The sequence below is a fragment of the Dama dama genome, chromosome 7 (assembly GCF_033118175.1).
Source record: "Dama dama isolate Ldn47 chromosome 7, ASM3311817v1, whole genome shotgun sequence".
Classification (NCBI taxonomy): domain Eukaryota; kingdom Metazoa; phylum Chordata; class Mammalia; order Artiodactyla; family Cervidae; genus Dama; species Dama dama.
This window is the reverse complement of record NC_083687.1, coordinates 51,505,659-51,524,334: the sequence shown is the minus strand read 5'-3', so window position 1 is coordinate 51,524,334 and position 18,676 is coordinate 51,505,659. Positions and strand designations below refer to the sequence as shown.

Below are 18,676 nucleotides of genomic sequence, written 5' to 3'. Positions count from 1 at the left end.
TCAGATGTCCAGGACCAGGCTAAGGTCTAAATGCTGCTCACTGGTATTTTTGGAATGAAGAAATGGCAGAGCCAAATAGCAACTAAGTGGCACGAATAGCCGTTCTCAAGTCAATGCCACGCTCCTCTTCCCAAGCAGAGATGGGAAGGAACACCGGGTTACACTAATGCTCCTGCACCAGGGCTTCCCTGGGGGCTCACGTGGTGAAGAGTCCGCCTGTTGGAGAAGGGAAGGGCAGCCCACTCCAGCATTCTTGCCCGAAGGCGGCCGTGGGCGGAGGAGCCGGGCTGGCTACAGTCCAGGGGGGTTGCAGAGTTGGAGACGGCTGAGCGAGTAACACTAATTTATTCTATTACCAGGTGAGAATTCTGAATTCTCTGGCTTAGAAAGGATCTTGGAAAGACATCAATTTCCAAGAGAGATTAATCTGACCCCCAAACCAAGCAGTATGCCCCTGTGGAGAAGAAAACAAAACAACAATGCCAATCAGGGGTGGAAGAAGTGCCGCTTTTGGAGTAAGAACACAAAGGAGCCCCCAATGTCAACCATAGTTGTCAGGTAGGCGGAGAGCCTTGCCCCAGGCAGGCCTGCTTAAGAGATGTTACAGGATGACCACGAGCCCCTGATGGCTTAGCTAAAAAATGACTTGAACTTATCCCTGGCCTATGTGGTGAGTGTGAAAACAAGTGCTGCTCTGCATAAAACCCATAAGCTGCCTTTTCACCCCCCGCTGCACCCAGAGTCTGCGGGAGCGCTCAGAGACGGAGCAGGCGTGTGGGATCCCCGTGGGCCATCGCATCCCAGGTCAGGGAGTGGAGAATGAGCAGGGCTGGAGTAGGATTCTGGGGACCCAGTCACTGAGCTGCAGGGCTTTAATGCTGCAGCCAAGTCAGGAGGCAGCGGCCTGCCCCAACACGCCGGGACCCAGGATACAACCGTGAGTGGCAGAGCCTTGCCTCTAATCCTAGTCCGCCAGATCCCTGCTTTTTCACGTAAGCACGGACAGCTGTACATTTTCCCACTCAGCACTGATTTTACTGTATCCTGTAAGTTGTGTTTTTATTCGGTTACAAGGACAGTAAGCTTTCAGATGTGCTTTTTATAAGGGACCATCTTAAATGAGAATGAAGACGGGACAGTACATGAGGAAATAACCACTGATAGGGGATATTGTGTTCCTGGGAAACGGCCTAATTCTCCACGTCTTTTGGGCAGATGATAGGGGCGGAATGAAACTAGGATTCTAACTGACCCTCTGATCGTCCTGATCCTTTCTGCCCACTCCCCCTGCCAGGTGGCTGAAAAAGAACATGCGACCCACCGAAGACCTGGCCTCGGTCACGCAGAGGCTGTCGGCGTTCGGGCCGATCGAGTCGGTGACCCTCTGCGGGCGGCAGAGCGCCGTGGTGGTTTTCAGAGACATGGTCTCGGCCTGCAACGCGGTGAACGCGTTCCAGAGCAGGGCGCCGGGGAGCATGTTCCAGTGCACCTGGCAGCAGCCGTTCATGTCGAGGGAGCTGAGGCTGCCCCCGACCAAGAGCCAGCGGAAGCTCCCCAGGCGCGTCTGACATCGTTGTCCTTCACCAAGGCCCCAGCACAATAAATCACAGCGCGGGTATCTGAGCGCCAAAGGAAGGCGAGCTTTATTGGGCGCGGGGGCCGACAGCCGGAGCCGCGGGACGACGCTTCCCCGGAGGCGCCGGCGAGGCCGCGCCGGCATCAGAGCTTCGCCTTCCTGGACAGGAAGCTCGCGACGGCATTCATGCACTCGTCCGACAGCCACCTCTCCCTCAGGACGCTGCTTTCTTCCGCGTTGACCGCGTGCAACTTTTCTTTCTCCCGGTTTCTGATGATCTGCTTGGAAATTCTCATGGCCTGAAAAATCAAAACCAACAGCTGGCTGAAGAGGGATTCTGAGGAGTTGGGATCATTCTAGAATTCTGACGCTGTGTGGCTCGTTGCTCTGATCCTGTGACACCTTATAAGGTAAGACAGGCCTTCTCGAACGTTCGTGTGTGCACAGGTCACCGTGGCAGGTGTGGGCGCGGCGTGTGGCCACACACTTCTGGCTCCAGGGCTGCGTTCTGAGCAGCGAGGACATGAGGCAGTCACTCACCAGCGGGCGCATGAAGAAGCACAAGCGCGAAGCTCACCTGTCTGCCTGCTCACCTGGGCTCCAGGCCAGAAGTCCCAGCAGAGGCGGCCGATCAGCCTCCTCGGTCACGGCCAGGAGGATCTGCCCTTCTGTCTCCACAGCCCAGAAGTGGAACAGCCATCTGGTAAGTTTCGTACTTCTCGTGTTATTATGGTTTCTTTTAATGTCAGATTTACATGTGCTCAGAGCAAGCGAATGTGTCTTTTTTTTTTTAATTGCCTATTTAAGGCAAACAGTTCTTGCAAGTAAAAAAACAAACAAACAAACAAACAAAAAGCCTGAATACTAACATTTGGGGGGAGCTTTGAATATGCTTTCAGCCTGGCCCAAACTTCTTTCTGAAAAGTGCCATCAGGAAAAACTTCGGTAACGAGTCCTTGGGCACACGCTTCCTGGGCTGTTAACTTCTTCCCAAAAAGGAGCATCTCTGCCGCCTGGAATGAAAAGCAAGGTTAGGACGTGACCGCAGTGAAGAAAGTCTCAGTGACTCAGAGTGAGCTGCTCTCGGCAGACACGCGGACATGTCCTTCGGTCTCTGAGACCGCCAGTATTTCTCATCAGGGGAGAAACTGGTGGCCCCCAGGCAGCGGTGTGCAGGCTGTGTGCTGGGACCGTCAGGCTTTCGAGCAGGCTTGTGGAGGCTGCTGCTTCTGTGTGTGGGGAGCTAAGAGCCGGGACCCGGAGCAGAAATGCCAGGTACTGGGTCTGCGACAAACGGCAGCTATGATTTCTTGTTTTGTACACGATTAACAATTATAAAAAAACAACAACAGCAGCAGCAAATGAAAACTCATGGTCATAGAGAATGACAACCAACTTTTAGAAACAGCAACGGTCAAAAGTCCCTTCCCTGGATATTCACACAGTAGTCAAGCTCTGACCTGCCCAGGGACTCAGATGAGCTCTAATTAACTGGAGGAAAGTGATGAAGACTAACGTTCAGGCTCTAAGAAAACCGGGGTCACTGAGTGGGCATCTATCTCTCCGTGTGCCATTGTTCTTCATAGACTGTTCCACAGCCAAACGCTCGAAGCCTGTGAGTTGGGTCTGCCCGACTTTTCAAAGTTCAGATCTGTGTAACCCTTCAGGGAATGCGACAGAAGAAAGAGATTTAAAAGGGGAATTCTTCAGTGGCCTAGTGGTTAGGATTCTAGGCTTTCTCTGTCATGTCCCAGGTTCAATCCCTGCTAGGGAAACTGAGATCCCGCAAGCCGTGCTGCATGGCCAGAAAAAAAAAAAAGATTTAAAAAACCCACATTTTCCCCATGGAAATCCGACAACAGGCAGAGGCTCCATTCATTCCGCTCCCCTCTCAGATCTCGGGGGTCTGCCAAGCCCCCCGCCCCGGCGCCCGTCCCGCCGCGCTCCCCTCGGGGTCCTGCACACACACGGTGGGCACCGAGGTTTCCACCGCCGCAGGGACAGACCGGAGCGGCCACCCGGCCCCTGGGTGCCCACCCTGCCCCGTGGAGCAGGCTGGAGGGAAGGCTGGAGAGGCGCAGGGGCACCTGACTCAGCGGTACCCGCGGTCTGCGGAGGGCAGCCTGAGCGCCGGCCCCTCCACGCCAGCCCCTCCCCTCGGTCGGCCCCGATCGTGACCCTCTGGGCTCTGCACAGCAGACCACGTGCTTCTCTGTGTCGGCCCTATTACGAGGGAAAGAAGAGGGCGTGCAGGGCGGCTTTTGGAATGGAGAGGCTTATTAACGTTTGTTTTTAAGGCTTCCGAGACCCACCTTGCTTGAGCCCATTATCTTGGGAAAAGTGTAAGAGGAACAGCCTTCCGGACTCTGGCCCAGGTGACTGAACGGGGTGTGAAAGGTTGCCTTTTTAGAGAGAAAATGAGAAAAGAAAATCATCTTTTCACATGTGATTTCACAAACACCACTCTCTGTTTATGTCCTCCTTACAATACTGAACTGAAGCACTTTATCATCTTACACAGCAGACCTCACTCCACTGGCTTTGCTTTCCTGTGCTTCAGACACCGCTTTTTTCTTTTTTTAAAAAATAAATTGAAGGTTTGTGGCACCTCTGTATCAAGCAGGTCTATCCGTGCCATTTTCCCAATAGTGCTATTTTTAAATTAAAATGTTTTTAAAACAGCTCATGGTTTTTTAGACATAATGCTATTTGCACACCCAACAGACTACACTGTAAACATCACTTCTCAAAGCACTGGGAAATCAAAAAATTCCTGTGACTCACTTTATTGTGATATTTGCTTTATCCCGGTGGTCCTGAAATAGACCCACAATATCTTCAAAGTGTGCCCATATACACACAAACTGACTCTCTGAACATACACAGTTTGATGAGTTTTAAACAAATGTATACAGTTATGTAGCCACTACCAAAATCAAGATATAGAATATTCTATTGCCCGTAGTGGTAAAGAAGCTGTCTGCAGGAGACGTAAGAGACAAAAGCTCAATCCCTGGGTTGGGAAGACCCCCCTGGAGAAGGAAGTGGCAACCCACTGCAGTGTTCTTGCCTGGGAAATCCCATGGACAGAGGAGCCTGGCGGGCTACAGTCCATGGGGTTGCAAAGAATCAGACATGAGCGAGCACCTAAACAACAACGATTAATGACGCTGAGCATCTTTTCATGTGTTTATCAGCTATTTAATGCCTTCTTTGGTGAAGTAACTTGCAATACTTTGTCCACTATTTTTAAGCTGGCTTGGTTATCTTTTTATTATCGAGCTGTAGGAGTTCTTTACATGGTCCGTTTTCGAGTCCTTTTCTTAACAGTGTCTTTCTCATATTTTTAAGAGCCATTTATACTTTCTTTTCTGTGAGCTATATTATTCCTCTCCACCTTGCGTCTCTATATTATGCTGTTGATCCATCACTTTATTGATTCATTTTTAAAACTATACTGGCAAGGTTAGCCTCTATTGTTTTCTCAACTGTCTTGATTTTGCCCCAGAGGTTTTTGATTGGCTTTAAATACCGAAACTACTTTAATATTGGTTATTTAGACTACACAGTCAGTCAGTTATTCGACTACAATAACTGTGTTTTCCGTGTTTTCCTAGATGTCAGAAATATTGTGTTTCTTGATGAATGAAAAGGTCTTAGGAAATTAATTTATAGTTGACAATTCTGTAAACAGCATATTTAGACCTCATTTTCCATAATCAAGATATGGTTGAGTTTTTTTTTCAATGAATGTTGTTAGAAGATAAAAACATATGATGTGTGACACATACAAATCAAACTAATAAAAGTATAAAGTAAACAGTTATTAAAGTCACCTGCCTTCTCTTTTGCCCCCAAAAGAAAGCTTTTTGGAGAAAACGTGCTGAGAAGGAAGGAACATAACCAGAAAACAAGGAGCCAAGCTTGCTAAGCGCCACAGACAGGTGCGTGGAAAGCTGCAGACAGGCGGCATTTAACCTGCTCATACACATTATCATAAGCAACACTGAGCTGACTCTCAGAAATAAGAGCGACAGAGGTGGAGACGGTCAGATGCTGGCATCAGGCTGCCTGGCGGCCCCGGAGCTTCTTGACCTCTGTGCCGGGCTTTTCTCATCTGTGAAACGGGGATGACCGCCCCTGCCTCCCGGGGCCGTTACTGCGGGCGCTCACTGACTACCTGTGACGGGCGTCAGCAGCGTCTCCTCTGTGCTGAGCACTCAGTGACCTGCTACTGTTGGGACCTCCACCTTTCTATGAGCTCAAAGGGGCAGTGTGCTGTTTGCTGATGGAGACACTGATGGGCAGGCGTGACCTACTGCCCATAGCAAAGAATAACTGGTCATGTGGGTTAAACGTTAACCCACATTTAATATGGTATACATTCAGGAAGCCAGGAATGAGTAGATCCTATAAAAGGAATTCCTCTCAACAGCTTCTTTCTTCTGTACCTTTCTCTGATTTGAAATTGAACCTTGGTTTAATTCAGTTGGGTGATCTCAGCAGTGGTCACTATTTGTCAAATATCTTAACTGTGGGCCCAATCTGTCAGCATATACAACACACACACATTTCCCTCTGATTTCAATTTTAGTTTAAGTTTATCATAAGACGGAGTCCTAGGAATCTTTAAAAAGATGATGCCCAAGACAATCATTTGGAATCTAGTGGGACAGTAAGATGCAAATAGGACACTATGTGGTTATGAGACCGCAGAGGTCAGGAGCCTCTGCTCTGACCCTGCTCAAAGCAGGTCAACTGAGGGGTCATTGAACACACAGAATGGGACTGAAGACTGAATTTCTGCCTTTGAGCAGAAAGTCCCACCTACAAAGGTTAGATAGCCAAGCGTCTATAATTGCACTTGCTATTTTTATGGACAAATTATTAATAAGTATTAGATTTGACAATATGCCCAATTGGATTAAAAGGAATCCGGTCAAAGATGGAGCAGGGAGTAAAGGACCCTTGTAAATGCCCTGTTCCTGGAGAAAGTACCTCCAACAAAACCAGGAATCTCTTCAGCGGTAAAAACCAAGTGTTCCCCGCGAGGATGTGTGTACATCGGCAAATTTCACTGCCACAAAAGCAAGAGTCACTCTAAGACTCTGATAACCCTAAGAGGTGGTGATTAGTTCTACAGGAAAAGTTCTAGGGTCAAGGTGCTAAGATAAATGCTTATCACATTTTTTTTTCTAAGGAAAAAAAAACTAGACATGCTAGGGTTCCCAGTGTCAGGGACTGGTTAAATTAGGTAAGCTAAATAACCCAAATGTTAGCACTGCTTATCTCTGAGTGGGGAGAGGAGTGATTTTATTTTTTAAAAATATTTAGCATCTATCTATCTGGCCACAGCAGGTTTCGTGGTGGCACGCAGGCCTGGCACTGTGGCATGCACACTCCTGGTTGGCACTGGGGGTCCAGTTCCCTGACCAGGGGCTGGACCCGGGCCCCCGGCGCTGGGAGCGTGGGGTCTTAGCCACTGGACCAGTAGGGAAGTCCCAAGGAAAGATTTTTAAATTTATTCTTCTCCTTGTACTTTTCCATAGTTTCCAAATTTTTATTTTCTGCTACAACATACATCACTACTATAGTAGGAACTGAAGTGAAAATCTATATAATTCAATGGTAAGCATGAGGCAGTAACTTCTCTGAGCTTTGGTTTCTTATCTGCTAAGCAGGGAGTGAAAGCAGATAGCGCCTGAAAGTCCTTCTTAGTCTAGATTTCTAGATTCCACGGTTCATTCACACTGAAAAAAATGATCAAATAACTCACCTGCATAACCTTCAAAGCTGCTCTTTTTTTTTTACCCCTGCTTGCAAGTCTGAAGGTCTTCTGACTATTTTAGAGCAAAGTTGAATAACTCTTGTGTCACATGATGAGAATAAATAGAACCAAAAGGACTGGGACAATGTTCATGACCACACTGGTCTTTAGGAAGATTCAGGTTAACAGTGAAGGGAGAATCAAACGTGTCACGGCAGACTAATTCTTTGGGAAAAATGTAACTTTCATCCCTTCTACCCCCGACCGCACACCCTCTGCTTACTACCAGCAACGACAAAGCAGCATTTAGAGGGGCGCGTTTTCACCAGCCTGACATCACTCGTTTCTGCAAGGGGACTTACCCTGTCGGTCGCGTACACGACGTCAAACAGCCCGAGGATGGTGACGGAGATCCCCACGGCCGGCCCATTGACCACGGCCACCAGAGGCTTCGGGAAATCTATTAAACAGTCGACGAAATCCCTGCAGACACGGAAACAGACAAGTGTGTTGAGCTGTTCCCAAGCAGCGTCACCGAGGTACAAGCAGGATCGGGGTCCGGAACGTGCTGCTCTGGGCGGGCTGGGGACGTGTCCACCTCTGGGCGCCTCCCCGGCCTGCGGCTCCTGATTTACCCGGGCCCCGTCTGCAGGGCACAGGAAGGGTGCCCGCAGGAGCCCGGGGGCCGGCCTCGGTCCAGATCCTGCGTCCTGGGCATTTGGTCAGGGCCGTGAGCCAGCGGCCAACTCGGAGTCAGCATGGGCTGCGAGGTCCCAGCACGCTGGGCATCAGAAGTGGCTGGGCATCAGAGCGCTGGGCATCAGAAGCGGCTGGGCAGCAGAGCACTGGGCATCAGAAGTGGCTGGGCATCAGAGCGCTGGGCATCAGAAGCAGTTGGGCGGCAGAGCACTGGGCATCAGAAGCGGCTGGGCGGCAGAGCGCTGGGCATCAGAAGCGGCTGGGCGGCAGAGCTCTGGGCAGCAGAAGCGGCTGGACGGCAGAGCGCTGGGCATCAGGGCCCGTCTCCAGTCCCCTGGGCGCAGCGGTCCCGGCAGCAAGGCCTCCCCCAGCCCGGGAGACGGTGCTGGGCTCCTCTGCCTCAATGCGGCGGTGGTGGTGCTGTTGCTAAGTCGTGACCGACTCTGCCTGGACGCGGGAGAACTGAGACCGCGCCGGGAGCTGGCTGATGGCCCTCGAGTCGGCTCCTGTGAGGAGCGCTCAGGGGAACGGGAGTCTCCGCGAGGAACCAGATGCCCTTCCAGACGGCGGCCTGACAAGTAGGCTTGTCGGAAGTCACAGCCGACCACAGGGAACAAGTGTTTCTGTTTTCTGCAACCTTAGACCCCCTGAGGAACGGGGCGAGCCCCCGGGTCAGATGGCCGCTCACCTCAGGAGGACCTCCCCACTCCTGGCCATCTCCTCCGGCCCACCGGCGGGCAGCTGCGTGAAGTTGGTCAGGTCGTTCCCGCTGCAGTAGTAGTTCCCGCTGCCTGCGAACACAAGCCACGGGCGCACCACTCACACACCCGCCGCTCCCGGGCACCTCCTGGGCACCAGGCTCGGCAAGCCGTGAGCCCGCGGGGGTGCCTGCCCTCGCGGCCGGACTGGGGCGGCCGGACGCTGCATTAAAGATACGCTGACAAACGCAGGCAACGCGGCTGGGACAGGAAGGGACACCAGGACGGGAGAGCCGGCAGAGGGGGCTCTAGTCTCATCTGGGGGCTCGGGGAGGGGCTCTGCCGAGGCGGGGACAACTGCAGTGAGACCTGAACAGCTGACGGGGGTGGGGGCGCGGAAACAGGCTGGGGGGTGTTCTCCGGAGCTGACAGCGCCCGGGAAGGCTCTGGGGCGGGTCGCCCGGCGCTCGATGGGCCGAGAGAGGCACCATCAGAAAATAACAGGAGCCTTCAGTTTGGTCTGCTCAGTCCAAGATAGATAAGTTAGAAGGGAAAGCAGAATTCAGGGCATCTATATAACATGAATTAGAAAGGCAAGTCTAATCGACATAATTCTAACTCTACACCTTAAAAATCAAGAGTGAACTTACTTTTAGTTCTTAACATTTTTAAAAAATTTAAACATTTATTGTTACTACTTGGCCAGGCCGAGTGGCGTATGTGATCTGTTTCCCCGACCAGGGATCACGTCTGTGTCCCTTGCATTGGGAGCAGGGACTGGACCACCAGGGATGTCCCTAAAGTTACTTTTTAAGTGTTTCTGGATGGTATAAAAAAAATTGGCCATTTTCTGCTTCTTAATCTTCAAGGTAGAGATTTTAATATAAATCTAGGATACATGAAATTTTAACAGATTCTTAAAAAAATTAGAAAAACTGATCATCTCTGATTATAAGCTAGGAATTGATAACAGAAATGCAAAACAAACAAAAATCCTTTCTAAAAACTGAAGGACCTATTATTACAACGCTTAGATAAAAATAATAAGAAACCAAAAGTGAAGGATATATAGAAAACTATAGAACAAGCATGTGTGCTAAGTCATGTTGGACTCTTTGTGACCTTTCGGACTGTAGCCCGCCAGGCTCCTCTGTCTACGGAGAGTCTCCAGGCAGGAATACTGCAGTGGGCTGCCATGCCCTCCTCCAGGGGGTCTTCCTAACCCAGGGGTCAAACCCACATCTCTTATGTCTCCTGCATTGGCAGGCAGATTCTTTACCTTAGCGCCACCTGGGAAGCCCAGAGAATAAGCACTATTTATCAGTACTTAATCTTTCGGTTTTCTTACTTGTAGAATACTAGTAATAATGGGGCCTAATCTCATAGGGTTATTGCAAGAAAGCTTAGAAGAGTTAAGAATTAAGAAAGCTACCAAACAGATTAAAATGCTTAGCCCAGTGCTCGGCAAACAGAAAGTATGATACAAACGTTAGCCGTTATGACCAGGTATTATGAAACTCCGCAGTTTCACTTCTACAACATGGATATCTTTGCACCTTCGCTGAAAGATGTATGTCTGAGGATATTCCCTGCAGCATGATTTTAATAGCAAAAGACTAAGTACAGTCTACCTGTTCACTGATAGAGGAATGACGAGATAAACTGTGGAGTCCTGAAACTCTCACACTTTGCAATCCTGCAGGTGCTGACTGAGAACAAATGTTCAGGACGCGCAGTTGGGAGAGAGGTGGGTGCAGTATGTGTGTATTATGTGCTTCCTTTTCTGTTTATGAAAGGAGGGGTGGGGAGAATCTCACACACACACACACGGGCAGTTTCTAGAAGGCTCAAGAAAAGCTGAGGTTTTTTAGGACATAGGACTGGGGCTTTTAGTTTAGTTAGTTATATGCCATTTCATAGTCTTTGGATTTTTAAAAAATGATGTGCCTGCATTGTACGTTTAGTTTAAAAAATGTTAACTGAAAAATCAGAAACGATTCTTCTCCTGTACCCAGCCAATGCTGCCTCTGGACTGTTCCTGTTGTCTTCCTTCTCCTAGGCGTACACGTGGGATGCCAGAGCATCTTTGGGTCGTCTCCGCCTCACCCTTTCTCATTAGCTGTTAGGTGTCTTTCTCCTTACCTCTCTCTCTCTCTTTTTTTTTTTTTTTTTACTAAAAGTGCTCTGATATCTCTATATAGTATTATATATTTTACAAATTTCAATGAAAATTAAAATCACTCCTGGGAATTCCCTGGTGGTCTGGTGGTTAGGACGCTGTACTTTCACTACCAAGGACGGGAGTTCAGTCTCTGATTGGGGAACTAACATCCCACCAGCCACGTGGTGCAGCCAAAAAAGAATATAAATAAAATGACCCCTGCTTCTGCCATGCCAACACACAGTAGTAGCTCCCACCTCCCAAGTGCCTTTGTGAGCCCTGCCCTTCACTGCCTCATGTCACCATCTTGACCGCTCTGCGGGGTTAGGAAGACACTGTTGTCTCCATTTAGGAAGCAGAATTCACCCACAAGTGGTAAGAAGTGAAGCTGGGATTTAAACTCAAGTTGATCTGAGTCTAGAACCTTAGCCCTCGCCGCTACACGCATGCAAAGCCCCTACCAAGCTCAATCACCACGTTCTCCTGAGCCCAGGCCCACCAGTGCCCGTATTTTCCAATTACTATCACGGTGCTGATACAATTGCTAATGTCTTATTTCTTAAACATTTTTCTATATGGTTAGTCTCTACAGTTATACTTTTTAATGCTTTTGCAATACATCTCTACAGGATGTTCTGTCATGTGGTTTATGATGGTTATTTAGAGTATTTAGAATGTTTTGGGAGATTCCTGTGTCGCAGTATGTGAACATTTTACATATTGCCAAATGCCGTGTTTTTAAAAGGTAACTAACACTTTTTAAAGTCATTTATGTTGCTGTCAGCAAGGGGCATTTATTCTACCATAACCTTGTCAAAATTTGGTATAGTATGAGATTTTGCTAATTCAGATAAGCATTAATATAAAATGGTATCTCATCATTTTTATTTGTGTTCGTGCTTATTAATCTGGTTGCATTTTGCTTGTTTCTTTGATGCCAAGACTTTCTCATACAAACTGTCTATTCATTTTACTCACCAATTTATCTAACAGGTTTAGCACTTTTCTTACCAAATTGTACCTGCTTTTTACATGATAGAGATATCAATCCTATGTCTTACCATATTGTTTATGTATTTAAGAATTAGGGTATCTCAGTACTAGAAAAGATGATAGAGCTTATTTACTCAAGTCCTTTTCTAGGAGAAAATCCTCCCCCGCCCCCAAACAGAGATTTAATTAAGAAATCCAAGGAAATGTCTTACCTGTTAAAACAGTTATGGCTGACTCATCCTTGCTTGCAGCCTGAAGTGCAGCTATGATGTCATGATACATCTGCGTGAAAGAGGGAAGACGAGGAAAGGAGAAGACTGAAAATGATCATCCCTACCCAGAGGGTCCTCTCCATGTCGGTCTGCAAGCCCGCTCTCGTCAAAGTGCCAAACGCTTACCTCGGCTGTATTTACAGAACCCAAAAGGATGCTGACACGCTACGGTTTTTGAGTGAAACAGAGGAAGCCAAGTAAAGCAGGACGGACTCCCGGGGCAGACGGCGTTACCTGAGTGGTGAGAGCGTTTTTTTTGGTTGGACGGTTCAGCCTGATGGTGGTGATGCCGTCTTCGGAGGTCACCACCAGGCTGTCGCCTTCCGGTTGCTTCCTGTCTGCTGCAGGTGCCTTTGGGCTGGGGGACTCGGAGGCGGCGCTCAGACTGGACACCAAGTCCACGTACTTCCGTTGGGCAGCTTCCTAACGAGAGACGGTGATTTGAGCCCACAGTTGGTGAGCAAGCATTTTGAGACACTCCGTCCTGGTCAGTACCCCTGATGGCGATGAAGGTCTTGGCTGGACACAGGGGCCTCTATCCCCAGAAGGCTCATCTTAATGCCTCAATAGGGAGAAACACCCACCTCCCTTAGGAGCACAGCAAGTGAAATAAAAGCAGGGTGGGAAGTCCATGTACCTTGGACAGACTGCCAAGAGCATTCCATGCATCCCATTTGGTCTTATTGATAAAGTCCAGCATACCTGGTTTGGGCACGTTACAGGGTCCTTCAGTGGCCTATGAAAGGAGAGAGGCAGTTACTGGTCAAACGCACATGCAAACCGGAGCCTTGAACAGCTGAGATCCATAAAATGCACACTGGCATGACTGTCCCTTCCCCTCCCAGGCAGTTTCACAAGGTACAGAGACTGACCTGAACTTTCCTCTCCCTTGCTCTCTCTTTGATGCTGCTGCTAAAAATGTACAAACAGGAGAAAAGAGACTGGAGAGCCCAAATAGGCTATGATGGGTTATCAGCCCCTAAAATAAGTGATAACTACCACGTACGAACATAATGCAAGATCAGGGTTTGGGGAAATGCTTTCAAAAAACGAATCATTCGTTAGGTTTATATAATGATGGTTCAAGCAAACAATCTTCAAAGGTAACTAGCCAACAAACATTTAGAAAACACGGTATATCCTGAAAGCTCATTCAGAGGTACCAACCCCCACCAAGTCCTCCCAGATCTGTGGTGGTGGGCGTCCGGTAAGTGAGCAAGAGCTGCACCTGGAGGGAGGCAGGGGGAGAGGTGGGGGGTGGGGACCAGAGCCACCGGCCCTTAGGACACTTAACTGAAGGACATTGTCGGGGGGGAGGTGCAGTGAGTGTTTTGAGATTAAAAAATATATATATATGCACTATTCTTTTCAGAAATGGCAACTTAAAACTCCATTTAATAACCATGCCTTTGATTTTCATAATATAACTAGATAAAAGAGAAGAGAAGAGACAGGCTTTGAAAGACAAAGACAGTAAAGGAGGCTAAGATGGTCCAAAGAAAAAGACTTATTTCTCAAGAGTTAGCCATCGGGGATGCTAGAGGCAACACGGGCCCCAAGACTGCCCCCCACGTCTGACACACGGGTGTGAGCCCAGGGGCTCCTGGAAGTGCTCTCTGACCCGGGCAGTGACCTGGAGGACGGCTCACAGGACACACTCTCCTCCTCTCGGTTACAGTCATTGCAGCGGCAGGGGGCGGGGAGCGGGGGGACAGGGACGCAGATCAGCAAGGGAGGAGCCACGGGTGGAGTCTGGGAGAGGTGAGTGTGCCCACCCCCTGCACCGGCCACTGCAGAGTCAGGACTGTGTACTCGCCCAGTCCCTGAACCGACGTGTGACACACACACACAGCCCCGCTCACCAGGGAAGCTCACCCCAGCCTCCTCGGTGTTCAGAGCTTTCCCTGGGGCTAGTCTCAGTAACTGCAGCCTCTGCCCCCAACCCCACTCTCACTACCTGGGTGGCCAGTCCCCTCTAAATCCCATCCTTAGACTCTCCAGGTGAACAAAGACAGTCTATCACGCCTGGCATTTCAAGGGCTTAGAAACTACCTCCCAGAACCCAAGGGCGAGGGTCAGACCCCTGTGGGGCATGGTTAAATTCTGTAATATACACACTAGTATCAAAGGAAGAGGGGCTCACAGGGATCACAGGAAGAGAAAAAGAGGACACAGGAGCCCAGAGGGTCTGACTTTCTGGGTAGTTTTCAGACACTGTAACTGAAAACTCAAGTTTTGAAAAGTTTTTATAAAAATTTTCAAATATATATGAGTAGAATATTATAATGAACCTCCAATATTCAGCTCCCAAATTCAATTAACTCTCATTTTTGCTATATTTGCTTCAACCATCCTTTTCTTTTCTATTTTGCTTAATTTTTTTAGGGAATGGCAAACACCACACCGTTTTTCACTCCATGTACTTAGTATGCACTCCTAAAAAAAAAAAATTACTTTTTCTTATATAATCATGATGCTATTAAGAATAGTTCCTAGGTGCCATCTAATACTCAATCCCTATTCAAATTTCCCCAACTATCTCAAGGCCACTCTGACAGCTGACTGTTGGTGGTTGTTTTGGTTGTATCTTTGAGATCTCTTTTACTCCGGAGTGATCCTAAGGAGTGATTATTTGCCTTAACAGTACTCTGAAATCTAATCTAATAAACTCACACATACACTCTTTAGAGGAAAGGCAGTAACGCACCCTAAAAGCACTCAGGCTGCCTTTTCAGAGCAACAGACAGCATGTCTATCTGAGGACCCACGTGCTCAAGATGTTTCTCTCCCAAACACCTGAGGCGTTTACCTGCTTGTAGAGTGCGTAGAGTTTCAGCTTCACTTCATTGCCCGGATCCTCCTTCAGGAGCTTCACCTGGTTCACTGCGTTGTTAAAGTCCTTCTGGCTGGTTCGCATGGCGGGGCTGCGCGCGTGCAGCCCAAGGGCTGGGACCTGCGTGGGGCTGCAAACCAGCACACGCGTTCCTAACCGTTTCCAACTCCTCCACGCCAAAACGCTACGTTTCTCCAGCAATACTTTCCTTGCACTTGCCCCAGCCACCCGGCTGTGAATGGTTAGTGGTTTCCAAACCGGTCCCTAGATAAGAAATCCAGACAGAAGCTAACTTCCATAAGGAAGGCCCTCATAGAAAAAAGCAGCCAGAGGCGGAGGAGCCCAGAAATGTTGCCACAGGCAGGAAGTAAATGAGACGCCTGGGAGAAGGTGACAAGCAGGAGCGCCAGGGGCAGGCCCTGAGGGCTGCCAAGCCTCTTGCGCAACTGAAGTCGTTTTAACCCACTTGATGATGGCAAAGAGCAAAAAAACATTATTTTTACAAGCATAGTTGTTTTATGAGGGACCTCCCTGGTGGTCCCCTGGCTAAGACACTGCGCTCCCAATGGAGGGAGCCTCGGTCTGATCCCTATTCAGGACGCCAGATCCTACATGCTCCAAGACCTGGTGCAGCTAAAAACAAAAAACTGGTGAAGCAACTATGTGGAAGGGACATTCAGACTGTAAATGCCCAGAGTCTGTGGGGATGATCTGAGAGTTTCAGCCTGGGCAAAGTTCCCCTCTGCTGATCTAAATAACTCTCCAAGACCTTGGGGCACGAGTTCCTGCCGTGGTGAACGGGACTCTCATCAGTAGTGGTAAAAGCTAAACGGGGGCACCGCGGAATCCGCCTCTCTGGCCACCCCAGCGAACTACTCCAGCATCGAGAGACTTTTATTGTGAGGCTGGCAGCTGGATATTGTCTCTGGGAAACTGAAAGTCACTCAGTCGTGTCTGACCTTTTGTACAGTCCATGGAATTCTTCAGGCCACAATACCGGAGTGGGCAGCCTTTCCTTCTCCAGGGGATCTTCACAACCCAGGGATGGAACCCAGGTCTTGTGCATTGTAGGCGGATTCTTTTACCAGCTGAGTCACAAGGGAAGCCCAGCTCTTGGATGGCAAAGTCAAAACTCCTGGCTTATTAAGAGACACTATCCTGTATACTTCTGGCTTGTGAAATGATTATAATTCCTGCCATGAACCCATGTCAAATAAAACACTGACAAGACAATCTCAACCTCTGAGCATAATGGCAACCCACTCCAGTATTCTTGCCCAGAGAATCCCATGGACAGAGGAGCCTAGAGGGCCACAATCAATAGGGTCGCAAAGAGTCGGACACGACTGAGCGCACATGCACCCCACAGACAAAATAAGGATACCGAGACCACAGGGGTAAAGTATACAGGAAGAATTCAGCATCCCAAGATCCAGAAACAGCCTCTGCAGTTGAACCTGCGTCCCTCTAGAACCTAGTTTCCCTAGTGACTTCGTGAGTCGTCCTTCTGCCCACAATTCCATCCCCTTTTTTATCCCCTCTGACCTCAATCCTGGGCGAATCGAGCACTACGCCACCAGTCAGATGACTAAAACTGCTGCTACTGATGCTATCGTTCTTGTACTAAAACTGCCATTCTGAACAGACCCCGAAACGTGCAAACTCAGGCTATTTCTCCAGAGCAGGATGAGCCCACAGACCTCCAAGCCACAGACCACCTGGCCAGAGAGTCATAAACCAGAGACATCCAATGATTACTGTCACCAGAGGATAATGTAACTTCAGCTTCTCTGCTCTCCCCCCTTCTCCCCTGCAAAAAACCCCTGAGGGGGTTTCTGCGGCTTCTCCGCCCACTCCCTTGGTGTCCTGCAATAAATCCTTACTTTGCTGCCAGCTCCTGCTGCTGGAACTTGCTCTTCTGCTCCAAGGGCACAAGAGCCTTTTGCTCTATGATGTAGTCACTGATTAACAAAGTATAAACTTTTATCAGGTCAATGCCTAACTCTCTGTTCAGCAAACACGTGTGTCCCAGCACACACACACATGACAGGAGGGGAGAAAGAAGGTAAATTTTCAGAAGGAAAACTGGTTGGTGTTGCAGATAGCGCTGTTTTCTTAAGGGAGGTGGAGGACCTACCCGGAGGAACCTACCTGGCCTGGATGCTAGGCTGTGACGCTCACTGAGCAGACACGCTCAGTCCTCACCTCCACGAGTCTAAAGAGCCAGCAGAAGAGTGGGGACCGCAAGCGTGGCCAGCTGAGTCCTTTTTAAGCACACACTATGAGCAGAGGGGTGGGAAAAGCATCACAGCACAGCGGTGAGGTCACAAACCAACCACGGGTGTTTACAGCAATGGCCCTGAGTGATAGTTAATAGCACCCAAGATAAAGCCCAAACATAACAAATGTACCGCCTCCTCTGCGATAATGTAACTTTCAAAGAGTGAGTCCAAACGTTGAACTAATGCCATTCAGTAAAATTAGCCTTCTGCTTTTATATTAGGCTTCCCTGGTGCCTCAGTGGTAAAGAATATGCCTGCAATGCGGGGGACCCAGGTTCGATCCCTGGGTCGGGAAGATCCCCTGGAGGAGGAAACGGCAACCCACTCCAGTATTCTTGCCTGGAGAATCCAAAGACAGAGGAGCCTGGAGGGCTATAATCCATTGGGTCACAAAAGACTTAGCGACTAAAGGACAAGCTTTATATTAAATAACTGAATCCACTTATTGTTTTCCCCCTAAAAAGGAAAAACTCTGAATCCTACACGAATCTGGCAGCTGCAAGTTTCAAGTAGAAAACGAATGGAAAATTTTAAATGTCCATAAAGGCCGAAATGTGCTTTTTTTTTTTTTTTTTCACAAAATACAATGCAAACGTATTTATTTTAAAATCGAGTTTTAAAAACAATTACAAAGCACTACCGTTTAATACAGAAACCGGGAACGTCTCTCTCCTCGAAGGCGGCCGGCGCGTCCCGCGGTCTCCCCGTCGCCTAAGCGCCCCGGGGCCGGCCCCACGTGGCCCGCCTCGCCCTCCGCCAGGAGTCACCCGGAGGACATCCTCCGCGAAGCACCCGGGTCACCACCCCCCCTCCCCGGACCCGCTGGGCGCTCCTCCGGCGGTCCGGATCCGGCAGCCCTCGCACACAGTACCCCACCCGCCCCGCGCAGCGGGACCTGGCTCGGCGGACGCCTGACGTCACGCTCCCCGGCCAGCCCACGCATCCCGCTGCGGCAGGAGGCGGAGACAGGCAGCGCGCTCCCGCAAGGACGCGGCGTCCAAGGGCGGCCCTGGGCCCGAGTCAGTACGTACCTGCGGAGAAGTCCGGAGCACCAGCGCCTGGCGAGCCGGCCTGCCAACCCCGCCATGGCCGCCCAAGGACAAGGGCGGGACGGCCCGTAGGGCGCCAGGCCTGATGCCATTGGCAGAAGGGAGGGCCGGGGGCGGGGCCGGGGGCGGAGCCTGACGCCATAGGTAGAAGTAGAGGCAGGGGGCGGGGTCAGGGGCGGAGACGGGAACCGGACGGGGCGGGGCTTGACGCGACGTAGTTCAGTTCATTTCAGTCGCTCAGTCGTGTCACACGCTCTGCGAACCCATGAACTGCAGCACGCCAGGCCTCCCTGTCCATCAACAACTCCCGGACTTCACTCAAACTCATGTCCATTGAGTCGGTGAT

At 49.7% G+C, this 18,676-nt stretch overlaps 1 protein-coding gene across 3 annotated transcripts; it reads right to left on the bottom strand.

The window, feature by feature from the left end:
• Window positions 1-1,616: 1,616 nt before the first annotated feature.
• ECI2 (enoyl-CoA delta isomerase 2) lies at window positions 1,617-18,430 on the bottom strand. 3 transcript variants are annotated; one of them, XM_061147711.1, is made up of 11 exons: window positions 18,313-18,418; window positions 17,151-17,278; window positions 14,976-15,129; window positions 12,804-12,902; window positions 12,401-12,589; window positions 12,107-12,176; window positions 8,731-8,833; window positions 7,706-7,826; window positions 3,889-3,978; window positions 2,446-2,589; window positions 1,617-1,875 (listed from the first exon to the last, which is right to left on the bottom strand). In XM_061147711.1, exons 3-11 carry the CDS (start codon window positions 15,081-15,083, stop codon window positions 1,720-1,722), a joined length of 1,080 nt encoding a protein of 359 aa, XP_061003694.1. In that variant the 5' UTR covers window positions 15,084-15,129; window positions 17,151-17,278; window positions 18,313-18,418; the 3' UTR covers window positions 1,617-1,719. The 3 variants fall into 3 exon arrangements, with proteins under 3 accessions (XP_061003694.1, XP_061003693.1, XP_061003695.1); XM_061147710.1 differs by lacking the exon at window positions 17,151-17,278 and having other exon boundaries at window positions 18,313-18,430; XM_061147712.1 differs by lacking the exons at window positions 17,151-17,278; window positions 18,313-18,418 and adding an exon at window positions 17,922-18,036.
• Between the last annotated feature and the right edge of the window lie 246 nt (window positions 18,431-18,676).